This window comes from Nicotiana attenuata, chromosome 11 (assembly GCF_001879085.1).
Source record: "Nicotiana attenuata strain UT chromosome 11, NIATTr2, whole genome shotgun sequence".
Classification (NCBI taxonomy): Eukaryota; Viridiplantae; Streptophyta; class Magnoliopsida; order Solanales; family Solanaceae; genus Nicotiana; species Nicotiana attenuata.
The window spans coordinates 53,857,926-53,874,952 of record NC_031999.1 but is presented as its reverse complement, the minus strand read 5'-3'; the positions used below and the strand labels follow the sequence as shown (position 1 = coordinate 53,874,952).

Here is a 17,027-nt window from a genome sequence, read left to right as displayed (position 1 = left end):
TCTTCAACTGCCTCAAAGCATACGCAATGACTCTGCCATCCTGCATCAATACCGCACCAATCCCAATACGGGAAGCATCACAATAAACTGTATAAGGCCCTGAGCCTGTGGGCAAAACCAATATCGGTGCCGTAGTCAGAGCTGTCTTGAGCTTCTGAAAGCTTGCCTCACACTCGTCTGACCATCTGAACTGGGCACCCTTCTGGGTCAATCTGGTCATCGGGGCTGAAATAGATGAAAATCCCTCCACGAACCGACGGTAATAACCTGCTAACCCCAAGAAACTCCGAATCTCGGTAGCTAACGCTGGTCGAGGCCAGTTCTTGACTGCCTCAATCTTCTTCGGGTCCACATGAATACCCTCTGCTGATACGACATGACCCAGAAATGCAACCGAACTCAAGCAGAACTCACACTTCGAGAACTTAGCATATAACTGACTATCCTTCAGAGTCTGAAGAACCACTCTGAGGTGCTGCTCGTGCTCCTCCTGGCTGCGGGAGTACACCAGAATATCATCAATAAAGACTATCACGAACAGGTCCAAGTAATGTCTGAACACTCGGTTCATCAACTCCGTAAATGCTGCTGGGGCATTGGTCAACCCAAACAACATGACCAGGAACTCATAATGCCCATACCGAGTGCGAAATGCTGTCTTAGGGACATCAGACGCCTAAATCCTCAGCTGATGGTAGCCAGATCTCAAGTCTATCTTTGAAAACACCTTTGCACCTTGAAGATGGTCAAACAAATCATCAATCCTCGGCAGCGGATACTTGTTCTTCATCGTCACTTTGTTAATTTGCCGGTAATCAATGCACATCCTCATCGGTCCATCCTTTTTCTTCACAAATACACCGGCGCACCCCAAGGAGAAACACTAGGCCTAATGAAACCCTTCTCCAGCAAGTCCTGCCACTGATCCTTTAACTCTTTCAACTCTGGCGGGGTCATGCGATACGGCGGAATGGAAACGGGCTGAGTGCCCGGAGCCAGATCAATACAAAAATCAATATCCCTGTCGGGCGGCATACCCGACAAATCTGAAGGGAAAACCTTGGGGAACTCTCGAACAATAGGAACAGAATCAATTGAAGGGACCTCTGTGTTGGAATCGCGAACATACGCCAGATAAGCTAGACACCCCTTCTCGACCGGGCGTCGAGCCTTCACATATGAAATAACACTGCGGGTGGCATGACCTGGGGTCCCTCTCCACTCCAATCGGGGCAAATCCGGCAAAGCCAAGGTCACGGTCTTGGCGTGACAATCCAAGATAGCATGATATGGGGACAACCAATCCATCCCTAATATAATGTCAAAATCCACCATGTCTAAGAGCAATAAATCAACACGGGTCTCAAGACCCTCAAACACTAGCACACAGGAACGATGAACTCGGTCGACCACTATAGAATCACCCACCGGTGTAGATACATAAACAGGAATACCCAAAGCATCACTAGGCATAGCCAGGTAGGGTGCAAAATAGGACGACACATACAATATGTAGACCCAGGGTCAAATAGCACTGAAGCATCTCTAATACAACTCAGAATGGTACCTGTAATGTCTGCACCTGAAGACTCAGCCTCTGGCCTGGCCGGTGGCTGGCCTCTACCTCTGGCGACCTGAACTCCACCTCTAAGACCTCTACCTCCACCTCTAACACCTCTGCCACCACCTCTAGCTGGTTGGGCAGGCTGTGGAACCTCCGGTGCCTGAATCATAGCACGAGAACTCTGATGCTGGAAGCTGCCATAAACTCGAGGGCAATATCTGACAATGTGCCTCGGATCACCACAAGCACGACAAGACCTCGTCTGCTGCGGCTGAGCACCCCTCAACATCGGGCAAACCCTCATGTTGAGACCATACTCACCACACTCATAACACCTACACGAACGCTGCAGTTGAGGGAACTGAGGCTGACCCTGTCGACCTGAATGACCACCTGAAGTACCATGAGTGACCTGGAGAGCTGACTGAAAAGGCCTGGGAGGATGGCCTCTACCATAAGAACCTCTACCTCCTGACGAGGTACCACTGAATCTGCCTGCATGATGGGGCCTCTTATCCGACCCATGACCACCTCCCTGTGGCAGAGTTATCTCAACTCTATGGCCCACATTGGCCGCCTCCTGAAAAGTGATCTCACTCCCAACCTGACCCACTATACCCGGCTGACCTGCCACCGCTGGCGGAACCACTGGAAGCAAACTCGCTCGACTGACACCCTCTATGAGGCCTACCAATCGGACTAGAACGTCCTGAAGAACTGGGGTGGCAATGAACCCTTCTGGGACCTGAGCTGAGCCCACCGGAACTGCCGAGACGGGAACCTCCTCCTCAAAATCAACCTGAGGCTCCGCCTCTGGGGCTGCTGCTCGGGGCTCGAACTGCTGAGCGGTAGATGAAGAAGCGCGTGTTCTCACCATCTGCGAAAGAACAGAGTAGAAATTCAACCGGTGTTTGAGAAACAGAACTGCACGACAAGAAAGAACGAATGTGAAGTGTTTCCTAACTCTGTAGCCTCTGGGGGATAAATACAGACGTCTCCGTATCGATCCCTCAAACTCTACCAAGTTTGTCCGTGAGTTGTGAGACCTATGTAACCTAGTGCTCTGATACCAACTTGTCACGACCCGGATTTTCCACCCTCGGGAGTCGTGATGGCGCCTACTAATCGGAGCTAGGCAAGCCAAGTATTAAAACATTGTCCGATAACATCTCAACAATATAAATAAAACAAGTCATTTAAATTAAAGTGCAAGTCTTAAGTATAAATAAACTAAAAACAAATGCGGAAATTCAATTTCAACCTCTACCCAAGACTGGAGTCACTAACTCACGAACGTCTATAGAATACTACATACAAAGTCTGAACAAGGAACAATACTGTTTGCTTCGGTACAAGTGATAACAAACTGAATAAAATAGGAAGGGACTCCGGCCTGCGGACGTCAGCAAGGCTACCTCGAATGTCCATGGACTGAAGTCAACTCCCAGTCAAATACTGCTGTGGCCCAAAAGCTACTCCGGTATCGTGATCTGTGCAAAAGAGCACAGAAGTGTAGCATCAGCACAACCGACCCCATGTGCTGGTAAGTGCCTGGCCTAACCCCGGCGAAGTAGTGACGAGGCTAGACAGGACTACCAAACCAACCTGTGCAGTTTAATACATATATATGCAATAAAAGAAAAGAATACAGAAATTAAACAATTAGGAGGGAGGGGAGCATACTATGGGGGAAGTACAGTCCGGATATAAAGTCAGCAATTTAAGCAAGAAACCGTGCAATAACAATAATTAATGAGAGCAGGAAAATTAACAGTTGCACGGCATCAACCTTAGTGCTTTTACTCTCATTCTCACCAAAAGCAATCAAATAAAGTGCACGACATCAACCTTCGTGCGTTTCCTCACATAACTCTCATATCATGGCACGGAAAAATCCTTCGTGCAATTGTAATCAAATCAGGGCACGGAATGTTCCTTCGTGCATAAATAATCAAAACATGGCACGGAAATGACCCTTCGTTGGCAGATATAATCAAAAACATGGCAACGGAATGACCCTTCGTGCAAATATAATCAAAACATGGCACGGAATGACCCTTCGTAGCGAATATAATCAAAACATGGCACGGAATGACCCTTCGTGCAAATATAATCAAAACATGGCACGGAATGATCCTTCGTGCATTATCAACTCTTCCTCACCCAAACAGTAACTCACAACCAAACGGGGACGAGGGGAGAAACAAATAATAAGAAATGTCCCGGCAAGGGAAAAAACACAAGTAAACAGCTAAATCCCGGCAGGGGACAACAAACAATAACTTTCACATCCCGGCAAGGGAGATAATCATATACTCAACCATCCCGGCAAGGGATTAAATCATATCTCTTTCTATTTCTTTCATTTCTTCTCAATAGTCTTTTTATCGTTCGAGCCAACGCTCCAAAGAATTTACAATTCATAATTAATCTTCATACTCTTCACATACATAGAATTCATCAATTAACATGGAAGAGTCATAACAATATCAGAATAAGTACAAACAAGGACCCACGGTCATGCTAGACACCAGTGTATAGATACTCGTCACCATGCCTATATACCGTACTCAACACTTAGCAATTAGCAAACAACACTCTAATCCTATTCCCTCAAGCCAAAGTTAGATGGAACACTTACCTCAAATGCTCCAAAGTCAACTCAACCTCTAGTATAGCTTTACCCCTCAAATTCGGCTCCAACTCAGTCAAATCTATGAAATAATGACTTTACAATATTAATAATAGCTAAGCAAACTAAACTCAATGCCTAAATATGAAATTTCTAAGCTTTCTTCCCAAAATAACAAAAATCACCCCGGGCCCGCTTGGTCAAATACGAGGTTCGGACCAATTCCATGTCACCCATTCCCCCACGAGCCCGACTTCAAATTCGACCCAAAACGAGGTCTAAATCAAAGAAAATTGAAAAGCCCTAATTCTACCCTTTTCCCCCAATTTACACCTTAAGTTACATGATTTAGGTCTAGGAATTTGATAAATGATGATACATAATGAAGAAAACGAGTTAGAAAATACTTACCCAAGAAGCTTTGGTGAAGAATCGCTCTAAAAGTCACCTAGGGGCTGTGGAGAAGAAGAGCTCGTGTGAAATTTGGGAATAATCCCGTCACTGGTCTGTTTTTTGAGCTTCAAAAATCACTAGGCAAAAATGCCCTTCGCGTTCGCGGGAAGGGGGCCGCGTTCGCGAAGGGTAGATGAGTCAAAGCATCGGCGAACGCGAGATGCTAGTCGCGAACGCATAGAAGGATGGGGCTGGGTCCGGATTTGCTTGTACGCGAACGCGAGATGGGGCTCGCGAACGCGGCGAAGGGGAAACCAAGGCTAAGCGAACGCGGGGACTTGTCGCCGAACGCGAAGAAGGGAAAGCCCACTGGTACGCGAACGCGAGCTGAGTGCTGCGAACGCGAAGAAGCAATTATCTGAGCAAAAATTGCAGAAAATCTGCTATCATTCTAAGTTTAAAAACACCCCGAACACCTCCGAAAACACCCCCGAGCCCTCGGGGCTCCTAACCAATCACACACACTAACTCAACAACATCCTACGAACTTAACCGTGTGATCAAATCGCCAAAATAACATCATAAACGAGAAATCAAACCTCAAAATCATCACTTTTTCATCAAACTTCATAAACTTCAAATTTTAGATATTTAGGTCCGAAACACGTCAAATGACGTCCGATTTCGACCAAATTCCACAGAAAGCGCTTAAACCATATATAGGACTTGTACCGGGCGTCGGAACCAAAATACGATCCCGATACCACAGTCTTTTAATCAATTTTCATTTTCATTTTCCTTAATAATTTCAGAAAAACAATTTCACAGAAAAATTCTTTTCTCGGGCTCTAGACCTCGGATTTCGACTCCGGGCACATGCCCGAGTCCCATATTTTTCTACGGACCCTCCGGGACCGTTAAATCACGGGTCCGGGTCCGTTTACCAAAAAAATTGACCGAAGTCAACTTTAATTATTTTAAAACTACATTTTTTGAAATTTTTCACAGAATTTAACATATAATCTTTCCGGCTACGCGCACGGACTGCGCACGCAAATCGAGGCAAGTAAAAATGAGGTTTTCAAGGCCTCGGAAGCACGGGATGAAAGAGAAATAGGTGATGACCTTTTGGGTCGTCACAATAGGATAGTTTCTATTACTGTGGATTTGTTTGTCATATGAACAGTAGACTGAGTATAAAGTCTAGCTGGATTTGTAAATATTCTCCTTGGTAATTAATGAAATTTGATAGTTACCAAAAAAAAAAGAAGAGAAAACCTCATATATATATATATATATATATATATATATATATATATATATATATATATATACACTTTAAAAGATTATGTACCTATTAATTGTATTCTTCTATAAATGGATTTCGTACTTAAAAATACTGTAAATTACTCCTACTTCTTAATATTACGTTTAAGTTATATACGCTGACAACATATTTCGATATCAGGTTTTGATATGTATAGAGAGTTACATCTAGGTGAACGTATTTAACCATATATGTAAAATTTCTTTACATTATCAATTTTGTTTTCCTTTTTGTATCTTCTTCTCCCTAATGAAACACTTGGATCTCCTTCTGTACCAGTTCTGTATTGGTTGATCTACGCTCGAGGAAGGCCCCCGAAGAAACCGTTCCCAGTCTGTCCTCTGGCTGGCACGCAGCAATACGATTTTGTAGCAAGAGCAGCTCGAGGAGTACACCGACAGCCGACGAGTTTGGAACAAAGGTCCTCCGTTTTCAGTCCTCAAAGCCAATTATTTTTTCGAAGTTACAAATTAATTCATTTTGCTGATCTCCTTTCTGTAATGATTCATCGACGACAGACTGTTCACCTAAGAGACCTGATACTGCTGAGTACGATTGGATGTGAACGATGCTCGATCCCTCTGAATTTTTAAGGGCCACCGGAGCCACACCAAATACCACGCGACGTACGGTGCTCTTCCGGCCTATGAACCCTACTATTTCTCCCTTTTTGTTTCTCTAAGAACATGAGATGCAAAGATACTAGTATTGTAGTAATAATTAAATTCAATTTAAGTTATAGTAGCCAATGTACATCATCCCATATGATTATAATTTGTTCGATTATAACTTTTATAGATCGCCGCAGCAAAACGCACTTCATTAGTACTTACGTAGTCCACATGGAAGTCTTATGCTTTCAAAGTCAGAGCAACGTAATTACATGATAAAATTGAACATGGGACAGTATATTATTTGGATATATATTTACATTATATTATTTAAAAAGAAGAAACATAGTCACATTAAATGACAAAAAATGAATGCTGTTCTCAGTATCATCTCTGATATATATGTTAACTGCTAATTCCAAATCTTCTGAGTCAGCTACTCATCAGAGCCACCTTCACTAAATTTAATTAATATTTATATATACTAATAAAACAAAAAAAATTACAAAGAATTTATACGTAACATATTATAGCATTATCACTTATTATGAGCACTTACATGGTGTATTTGGTATGACAGAAAATATCTTTTATAGAAAATAGACTATTATTTCCAGAAATTTACAGAAGTTAAATTCTTTTACAAAAATCTAGCTACTTGTTAATCTCCTTAATTTTTTTCATTTTCTTGTTTTTGTGCGTGTGTGTAGAGGTTATGAATTTTTAACTGGTCAATCCAAGAAATATTTTTACGGTATTTTTGGCAGAATTTGCCATAAAAAAACAATAATACCCTTTGATTTTATTGACCGAAATGTCATTTTTCACGTCTTTTATAATTGTATCAACTAGTCAAAATGATGATTGATCTAAAGGATCATGTACCTGAATATTCACAAAGAAGAAAAAAAAAAGATATAAATTTGACGAAAACCCTTCGGTATTTTAGTGCATTATCTATAAAAATGTAGTAATAGCAAGGACTAGCTATTTTTCAATTTTGTAATTGAGAAATTGCCACTGTCATAGAGTTTTAAATTTTTTAGGTGAAAATAATGACAATGTATTAAAATTTCACTTGTGGAAGTTTACAATTCATGATAGTGCCTATTTGTGAATTTTATTAAAAATTTCTTTTAATAATTTGCAAAACATTGTGAGGACTCATTTTGAATTGGTTTTCAGCTTAGCATAATCTTCCTCCTTCTTTAGATCTTATTCTTTTTAGTAGTCTTTTAACTTAATTGGATATTTTTACATTAAAATATAGAAAATTGCTAATACTTTTTTTTATTATTTTTTCCTTATTTCCTTTTATTTTTATCCAAAAAGAGAAAAGAAAAAAAGGCAGCAGATGGCCATTCTGAACCCCTGCCATCTCCACCGTAATCTCCTTGTCGTCCTCTTCCCTAAACCCTTTCCAAATAAGTTTAGGTCGGTTATATGATCAGTGAAGATTTATAAAGCCGATACTAATTTATTTGGAGCTATAACGTAATTGTTATTGTTGTAATTAATTTGCAAAACATTTCTTTTATGTTTGTGGCAAAGAGTAACCGAAATGTTTATACTTTTTAATGTTACATGCACAAACTATATCTTTCAGGGAAATTAATTACAAATAATTAGGTGTCAAAAAATAATTATGTGTAACAAAAGGAAAATACTTTAAAAGATTTCAACAACATCTTGATTTTATTGATTCTGCATAGTTTTAATTACCTGATCAAAAAAAAAAATGGTAAGTGTATAATTTTGCATGATGTGGCTCCATGCCGCCACAGCGGCAGTCTAAAGGGTGTTATCCTTCACAATTTTGCAAAATATTTTCCTTATATATATATATATATATATATATATATATATATATATATATATATATATATATATATATATATATATATATATNTATATATATATATATATATATATATATATATATATATTTTAAAATTATATGTATATATGTGCAATAGGTTCCGCTCGAAAACAAATACAAATAAATTAAATATCAATTTGAGACAGCAAGTATCAAGCCTCAAAACCGATATATATAATCTTAGATCGAAACCAAAACGAAGTGCGACAATAAATTGACGCCACTTGCATAAAATCTTGTGTACGCCACTGTATACGTGCATACTCCACATTCATTGGCTTAGTGTGGCCAATAATAGAAACTATGTAATTTCCAATAAAACCTACCAAAAACATCATATATCTAACTATAGTTGCTGGAAACTTCATGGATCCACATCATGTTACATTGATTTTTCATCTTTCCTAGTAGCTGCTTGGTTGGCATTATATCATGACATATAATATACAGTTGTATTAAAATATTACTACTATTATTATATATTTTATTTTACATTTTTTTGCTTATAAATCAAGCATAATCCCATAGCTAGTTTTCATAGGTCTTTGTTTACTACTACCTTTTATTTTTAGCAAAAAACAAAAATGGGGTTTGAAAATTACAAACCTACAATTGTTATGATAGTTTTACAATTTATGTATGCTGCTGTTACTCTATTTAGTAGAGCTTCTCTTGTACAAGGAATGAGCCCTAGAGTTTTTGTAGTTTATAGACAAACTATAGCCTTTCTCCTCATTTCTCCTATTGCTTTTGTCCCAAGGTATGTGTAAAATTTCTCTTCATAATTTAACCCCCCCACCCCCACCCCCACCCCCTCCCAAACCACCCACCCTATTCGAATTTGGCGACACGTTTTTCAAAAAAAGATATTTTCTTCACCCCTAAACCCTAAACCGCAAACCCCAAATAGTAAATTTGCGTATCATACTCAGTATGGCTTTCTGCTATTTTTCTAAACCTTAGGGGCTTGTTTGGTACGAGGGATAAGAAATAATTAATCCCGAGGCTAAATTTGATAAGAGTTTATCCCACGTTTGGTTGGGATAAAATCGCGGTGGTATTTTTTTACTATTTGGTTGTAGTATTTTTTTTATTCCTATGAGAAGGTGAAATAATAATTTCGGGATAATTAATCCTGGAATAACTTATTTTCCAACCAAACGACCCCTAAGGATAGAAATTATACTAAAAATTGTTAGTTATTTATGTGGTTCCATTTTCATTTTTTTATAGAAGAAAGACAGGAAGTAGTTGCTTGGGATGGAAGAGTTTCTGGTTGATAAATTTAGCAGCTCTCACTGGGTAAGAAATTATAAATTTCCTTATTTTTTTTCCAACATAAATTTTTACTAAATGTCTATATATAAAAATAACAAGATTTTTTATTTATTTTCAGTGTAACAATCAATCAGAATATCTATTTTTCTGGTTTATATTATGCTTCATCTTCTATTGCAAGTGCAACTGGCAATCTTGTTCCAGCATTCACTTTTCTCATGGCATGGATCATGGGGTAAGTTTCAAAAACTCAATTTTTTTTCAATTTATTTTTAAAAAAAATCATCGAAAAATTATGGCGTATTGATGAATATTTTAATTAATATTTTTGTTAATTAATGGTTTTTATTTAGAATGGAGAAAGTGCAAATCAAAAGCTTGAGAAGTATAGCTAAGGTGATGGGGACAATTTTATGTGTTGCTGGAGCTGTTGCAATGGCATTAATTAAAGGGCCAAAGTTATTAAATTCAGAATTTATTCCCACAAATGAATTGTTAATTCTTGGCAAAGAAAATAGTGAGAATTTGAATAATTGGATGCTAGGTGTTATCTTGCTCATTGCAAGTGCTTGTTGCTGGTCATTTTGGCTCATTTTACAGGTATTTTATTATCTCTTAAAATTCCTGGTAACGAGCGTTTTTCCACTTTAATGAGGTTTACGCAGTTTAAATCCTGCTTAGTCGGGCTAATAAATTTCGAATATTGAATACATATAAAGTTCAAAGGAAACATTCCTTATTTTTAACATAATGATAAATCAATTTAAAAGGAAGTTGAATGATCACTTTAACCCTATCTGGAAAATGTTAAATAAAAAATTCTTTCAGTTTGAAAATATATTGTTTTTCAAATTTGGATGTTTACTTATTTTATTTTTTTGAAAAGGGAGTCAAGGTATGCTTCAACCAAAACACCCAAAAAAAAACAATGATTTTTTCAAGAATTCCTTAATATATTAAAACTAGAAATTTCACACTATTTCTTTTACACTATAAAGTCACTTAAACATAAAAAAATAATCTCGGTTAACAGTTCATAATAAGTGAAATTAATAACTTAGAAGTTAAAGCTGTCGCAATAGTTAAATTATATTGATAGTGTAAAAAAATTTACGCTCGCCAGTGTATATAACTTAATCCCAATTTTAGTGCCCGTTTGGACATAAAATTTGATGGAAGATTTTTCCAGAAAATTTTTACTTTTTTCGAAATCAGCATTTGTTCATGAAATTTCCAATTTTCACTTGAATATGCATTTTGGAGATTTTCGAAAATTTGAAAAACTGCAAAAAGTTGTTTTTCAAAATTTTCACTTAAATCACTCACAAAACTTCAAAAACAACCCAAACTGAAATTTATGTCCAAACACAACTCTAAATTTCAAATACCATTTTCACTTGAAAATATTTTTCACCACTTTTTTCGAATTTTACATTTCTTATGTCCAAACGCCTACTTAATTTTCTAATTAAGTTGCTAATTAATAGGATATTGTGAAACAGGTAACGTTGTCAGCAGATTGCCCTGATCATCTATCTTTAACAGCCTGGTTATGCCTTATGGCTGCAATACAATCTGCAATTGTCACATTCTTCTTTGAGCCTGATTTGAATAGCTGGAAAATAACTTCATCACTGGAATTCATTTCTATCTTCTATACTGTAAGTATTTTTTTTTTCTTTCTTCTTTTTTCTTTTGGGTGTTACAATTTACAATTGAAAATAATAGAAGGGAATCTTGGAGTAACGGTAAAATTGTCTCCATTTGACCTATAGGTCAGGATTTCGAACCGTGGAATCAACCATTTGACTCTTGCGTCAGGGTAGGCTGCCTACATAACACCACTTTCGGTCGTCAGCCTTTCCCGAACCCTGCATGAACATAGAGTGTTTCGTGCACGAAGTGTCTCGCGTTCACGCAAGGTCCAGGCTAGGGCTGCACTACAAGAGGGTGTGATGTAGAAAGCCTACTTAATGCCATTTGACCTATAGATCAGGGGTTCGATCCATGGGTTCAACCATGTGATTCTTGCGTCTGAGTAGGCTGCCTACCTTACATCCCTTTGAGGTTCGGCCCTTTTCCGAATACTGCATGAACACAGAATATTTCGTGGACGAAGTATCTCGCATTCACATAAGGTTCGGAAAAGGGTTGCACTATGAGAGAATGTGATGTAGGAAACCTACTTAAAGCAGGCGTTATTGGCTGATCCATAGCTCGAACTCGTGACTTATAGGTCAGTCGGAGGCAACTTTACTGTTGTTCCGAGGCTCCCGGCCCCTTTATATTACAAATTACAATTGAAGATAATAATTAAAATCTTGTTAAATTTTTACTAATTAATTGGACATTTTGAATTATTATAAACAGGGATTTTCATCAGCTGTTTCTTTCTTTGGGCAAGCTTGGTGTATTTCACGTAGAGGACCATTATTTTCTGCTATGTTCAATCCTTTATGCACAGTTATAGTAACAATCTTTGCCTCAGCATTTATGCAAGAAGAGATGTACACTGGAAGGTAAATTACTAAAATCATCTTCACTTACTATATTGGTTTTGTCATTTAATTTTTTACTATCTTTTTTTGAAAATCCCAGATTGGAAAATCAATTTTTAACATTTACTACCTCCCATCCATATTATTCGCTTTAAAAAAAATATTTAATAGCCTTATCATAGAAGAAAAAAAAAAAAAAAAAAAAAAAAAAAAAAGACAGCCCGATGCACAGGTAGCCCACCTTCAGGTAAGTTTTGGGAAAGGGCTGCACTCTAAGAGGTGTGACGTGAATAGCTTACCCTAATGCAAATATTAGTGGTTGCTTCCACGAATCGTACCTGTGACCTCTAGATTGCTCCAAGCCTTACCCTGGAAGTATTTATCTAAATTACTATAATTTATCTCCTTAAGTATTTATCACTTAATTAACACTATACGAACTTAATAGTACGGGTGACTATATGATTTTCTAAAATGTCAAATATTTTAAAATAAATTCAATTTGCATAATGACAATAATATGGATCAAAGGTAGAGCGACGTTTTTTTTTTTTTTTTTTGCAATTTTTGAGAATTTTTACTTTTTAAAATATGATAAGGTTGTTTAAACTTTTTTTAATTAAATTTTCAGCTTGGTGGGATCACTTGCTGTGATTTTTGGATTATATGTGGTACTATGGGGAAAAGCAAAGGATAAAAAAGAGGACAATATTATAGAGGAAGAGCCAGTGAAGCAACATATTCAAGAAACAATAATTACAATTCAAGATTTTCCAGATTTCACAACTTGTAAAGTTGATTTAGAAGAACCACTTTTGACTAACAAATCAATAACCAATATTGTAGATGATAATAAATAGTGTAAAAAAAAAATTGTCATTTGTAGTCATAATTTCTCCTCAATTTATGAGCATTAATTATTGTGTTGTATGTGGTTAGTTTTTTCTTTTTTCTTCTCTGTAAAATTTGTTGAGGAATTTTGTTACTAATTTTTTGTCTCTATCAATAAAAGTGATATATATTTTCCAGCTTTGGAAGTTTAGAACTATATTTTCTTCTGGATATTGATGTTTCTTTGTACTTGATTTGATTCGTGAGCCAAAAATTGCATAATTATGTTATCATCTCACATATCTATGTACTAAAGATGCTTGATGACATTTCAATTCACAAAGTTTGTTCGAAACCTTATATTTATATTATGAAATTCACTAAATATATATTTCAAATCGTTATTAAATTCAAAACTCATAAAATTTAAATCATAAATTTACCTCTAATCGATAGACTAAATAAATATACATGCATGTGAATACTACAAAATAATGAAGACCATAGTTTTTGAAGCTTTTGATCTAATGCAAAGTTGTAATATTTTTAACAAATAGCTAACAGTATGTGACATGAAAATGACACAAGATACATGCATCTTTATCAACATATATTCAGCATCAACTTACTTTACGTCATAACACGGCTGTAATAAACAAATTAGTTAAAACAAACACATAGTACTACATAATTTATTGGTTTATTTGTTTGTTTGTATTTTGAATGTGAGAATACAAAACTCAGAAGTTTCCAAGTGGGTTGCCCCTAGGTATAAGGGATGAAAGACTTGCTAGAAAAACAATGGCCAATGGTAATGGTTCCACAATTATTTTTGGTAAGTAAACAATTTTATGTGGACTTGCAAAATTTCAAGTCAATCAGAGTTCGTTAAAATATTTCTATAAAATTAGCATGTACTAATACACATGAAAAAATGGATATAATCACAAATTCGTATTGCATGGCCACGAAGCGCCATAAACTAAACCTGAAAGTCGCCTAAAATTTTGTGAACCATCAGAAATGACCTAATGAACAATATTCATTGCTTCTCCATCGCCATGACCCATGTCGGCGGCGTGGGCTATAGCACACGAAAATCCGAGAATCGGGCGAAATTCAGGTTTTGTGGCCCTAAAATGCCAAAAAACGAGGAACGGTCATGGCGAGACGTTGATTATTGTTCCTTAGATCTTTTCTTATGGACCAACAAAATTTTAGGCGATTAGGGTCCGGTCACCCGGACCCATGCCGATGCCACGGGTTATAGCACATGAAAATCTATGAATCAGGCGGAATTTCAGTTTTATGGCCCTAAAACGCTAAAAACGAGGAATGGTCATGGTGAGGCAATGACTATTTTTCCTTAGGTCAATTTGATAGATCGGCAAAATTATAAGCGATTTCGGTACGGTCGCTCGCACCCATGCAGGGGGCATGGGCACACACGAAAATTTGGAAATATGGCGGAATTCCAGTTTTAAGACCGTAAAATGCCAAAAAACGAGAAACAATCATTGCAAGGCGATGAATATTGTTCCTTAGGTGGTTTTTAATGGGTCGGAAAAATTTTAGGCAATTCGGGTTCGGTCGTCGTACCCATTCCGACTCATTCCTATGTGGGCTATAACACATGAAAATCTGGGAATCGGTTATCATTTTTTTGTCCTAAAACACCAAAAATGAGGAACAGTCATGGCGAGGCATTGATTATTGTTCCTTAGCTCGTTTTTTATGGGCCGGCAAAATTTTAGGCGATTCGGGTCCGGGCGTATAGCACACGAAAATATGAGAATTAGGCAGAATTCTAATTTTATGGTACTAAAATGCCAAAAAACAAGAAACGATCATGACGAGACGTTGACTATTGTCATCTAGAATTCATTTCTATCTTATATACTGTAAGTATTCTTTCTTTTTTTTTTTTGTAATTCACAATATTATTAATCACCAAAGAATCAAATTACATCGTATAGTGGCCATCTCAGCCTATACACAATTCTACCCTATACTCCTATCCTTAACAACCTGATTCATCCAGTCTACACATATATCTCTTATATCCTATAAAAGCCTTTGTTGTAGGACTTCTTTAAGTTTGCCTTCAGCCCATACATTACATGTATATGCTATCTCTGTAATAATGCTCTTAGTATCTTTATGTGCTTTTTCAAAAACTCTATGGTTTCTTTCAGTCCATATACTATACAAATTTTCAGCTAGAACCATTCGCAAGAGCTGTCCTTCAACAGTTTTCTTCTTTGCTTTCTCCACAAACCATGCTGATCCCACGTTTTTATTTGTACCTGGATGTGCAGCCAGTTGAAAATTCCTGCCTATAGTTCAGTGGTGGTAGTACATTCCCAGAATAGATGCGCATGAGTCTCTGGATGATTTCCACACAGAACACATATTGGATCAACGTTAATGTTCCATTTGTTCAACCTATCAGTTGTCATCATTCTCTCTTGGATGATCAGCCACATGGAGAACAATGCTTTAGGCGTTGCTAGATTACTAAACATGATTGTTTTCCACTCAACTTTAGGTAGTGCTCCAATTTGCTGCAAGTACAGCTGCTTGATTCTGCATTTGCCATTATCCCCCTGCATCTGTGTATTTAGCCCAGCAACAGTCCTGATCTTTTGAACCATCCAACTCGCTTGCTTTGGTACTTTAACTGTATCTAAAGAGTGCCCTTTTATATAGTACATATGAATCCATTTGATCCACAATTTATCTGCCTTTGTTGCCAAGTCCCATTGCAGCTTGAGAATGGCAGCTTTGTTCCAGCTTTTGAGATTTAGGATGTTTAGCCCTCCAGCACTCTTAGGTTGGCAGACTTTGTCCCAAGATATTAATGCACGTTTGGTAATGACATTTGTTCCTGACCACATGAAGCTTCTACAGTAGGCTTCAATAAGCTTGATCACCTTGGAGGGCATCAGGAATATTTGAGACCAATAGGATTGAACTCCAAAGAGGACAGTTCTAATAAGTTGAACTCTGCCAGCATATGAGAGCTTTCGTGCAGTCCAGGATGATATTTTAGCTACTATTTTATCAATCAATGGTTGCCATTGTGTCATCTCCACTTCTTGGTAGTAAGAGGGACCCCCAAGTACTTAAATGGTAGTTCTCCTTGTACATACCCCAGCTGTTGGATGATAATATCTTGATCCACCTTGCACACTCCACCAAAATAAACTGAACTCTTGTTGAGGTTGGCTTTTAGCCCAGATGCTGTGGAGAACTGATCAAAACATTGCTTCAGCAGTGTAACTGATTGGCTATCACCTCTAGCAAACAATAACAGATTATCTGCAAAGCTCAAGTGAGTAATGCCCAGTTTCTTGCACTTTGGGTGAAAATGAAATTGCTTTTCTTTCTTCAAATCAGTGAGGAGTCTGCTTAAGTATTCCATTGCTAGAGCAAATAGAAATGGGGATATTGGATCCCCCTGTCTGAGGCCTTTAGCAACTGGGAAAGGTTCTGTAAGTTCACCATTTATCAGGATAGAGTAGCTCACACTATGCATACAGGATGATACCCATTGAGTGAATTTGTGAGGGAACCCAGACCTTCTATGACTTGTGTCACATAGCTCCATTCCACACTGTCATAAGCCTTTTGTAAATCAACCTTGATCATATATCTAGGTGATATATGCTTCCTTGAGTAGGCTTTAATCAGTTCATGCGCTAAGATGATATTATCAGCTCCCTTTCTCCCAGGAATGAATTCAGCTTGAGATCCATCAATCAAATAGTCCATTACTTTCTGCAACCTTGATGCTAAGATTTTGGAGACAATCTTATACAACACAGAGCAGCAAGAAATGGGTCTGTAGTCCTTTATGGTAGTAGGATTGGTGATTTTGGGTAGTAAAGTAACTGTTGTACAGTTCATGGCCTTAGGCATCACCCCAGTAGCAAAAAACTCCACTACTGCTTCATATACATCATCCTTGATAACTTCCCATGCTTTTTTGAAGAAGACAACATTATAACCATC

The 17,027-nt window shown here is 37.5% G+C and overlaps 2 protein-coding genes across 3 annotated transcripts; one reads left to right on the top strand and one right to left on the bottom strand.

The window, feature by feature from the left end:
- Nucleotides 8,934-13,230, top strand: LOC109234555 (WAT1-related protein At4g30420). 2 transcript variants are annotated; one of them, XM_019400584.1, is made up of 7 exons: nucleotides 8,934-9,166; nucleotides 9,643-9,708; nucleotides 9,803-9,919; nucleotides 10,038-10,284; nucleotides 11,187-11,345; nucleotides 12,055-12,203; nucleotides 12,814-13,230. In XM_019400584.1, exons 1-7 carry the CDS (start codon nucleotides 8,991-8,993, stop codon nucleotides 13,040-13,042), a joined length of 1,143 nt encoding a protein of 380 aa, XP_019256129.1. In that variant the 5' UTR covers nucleotides 8,934-8,990; the 3' UTR covers nucleotides 13,043-13,230. The 2 variants fall into 2 exon arrangements, with proteins under 2 accessions (XP_019256129.1, XP_019256128.1); XM_019400583.1 differs by having other exon boundaries at nucleotides 9,640-9,708.
- Nucleotides 15,078-16,102, bottom strand: LOC109234906. Its single transcript, XM_019400947.1, has 2 exons — nucleotides 15,373-16,102; nucleotides 15,078-15,319 (listed from the first exon to the last, which is right to left on the bottom strand). Exons 1-2 carry the CDS (start codon nucleotides 16,100-16,102, stop codon nucleotides 15,078-15,080), a joined length of 972 nt encoding a protein of 323 aa, XP_019256492.1.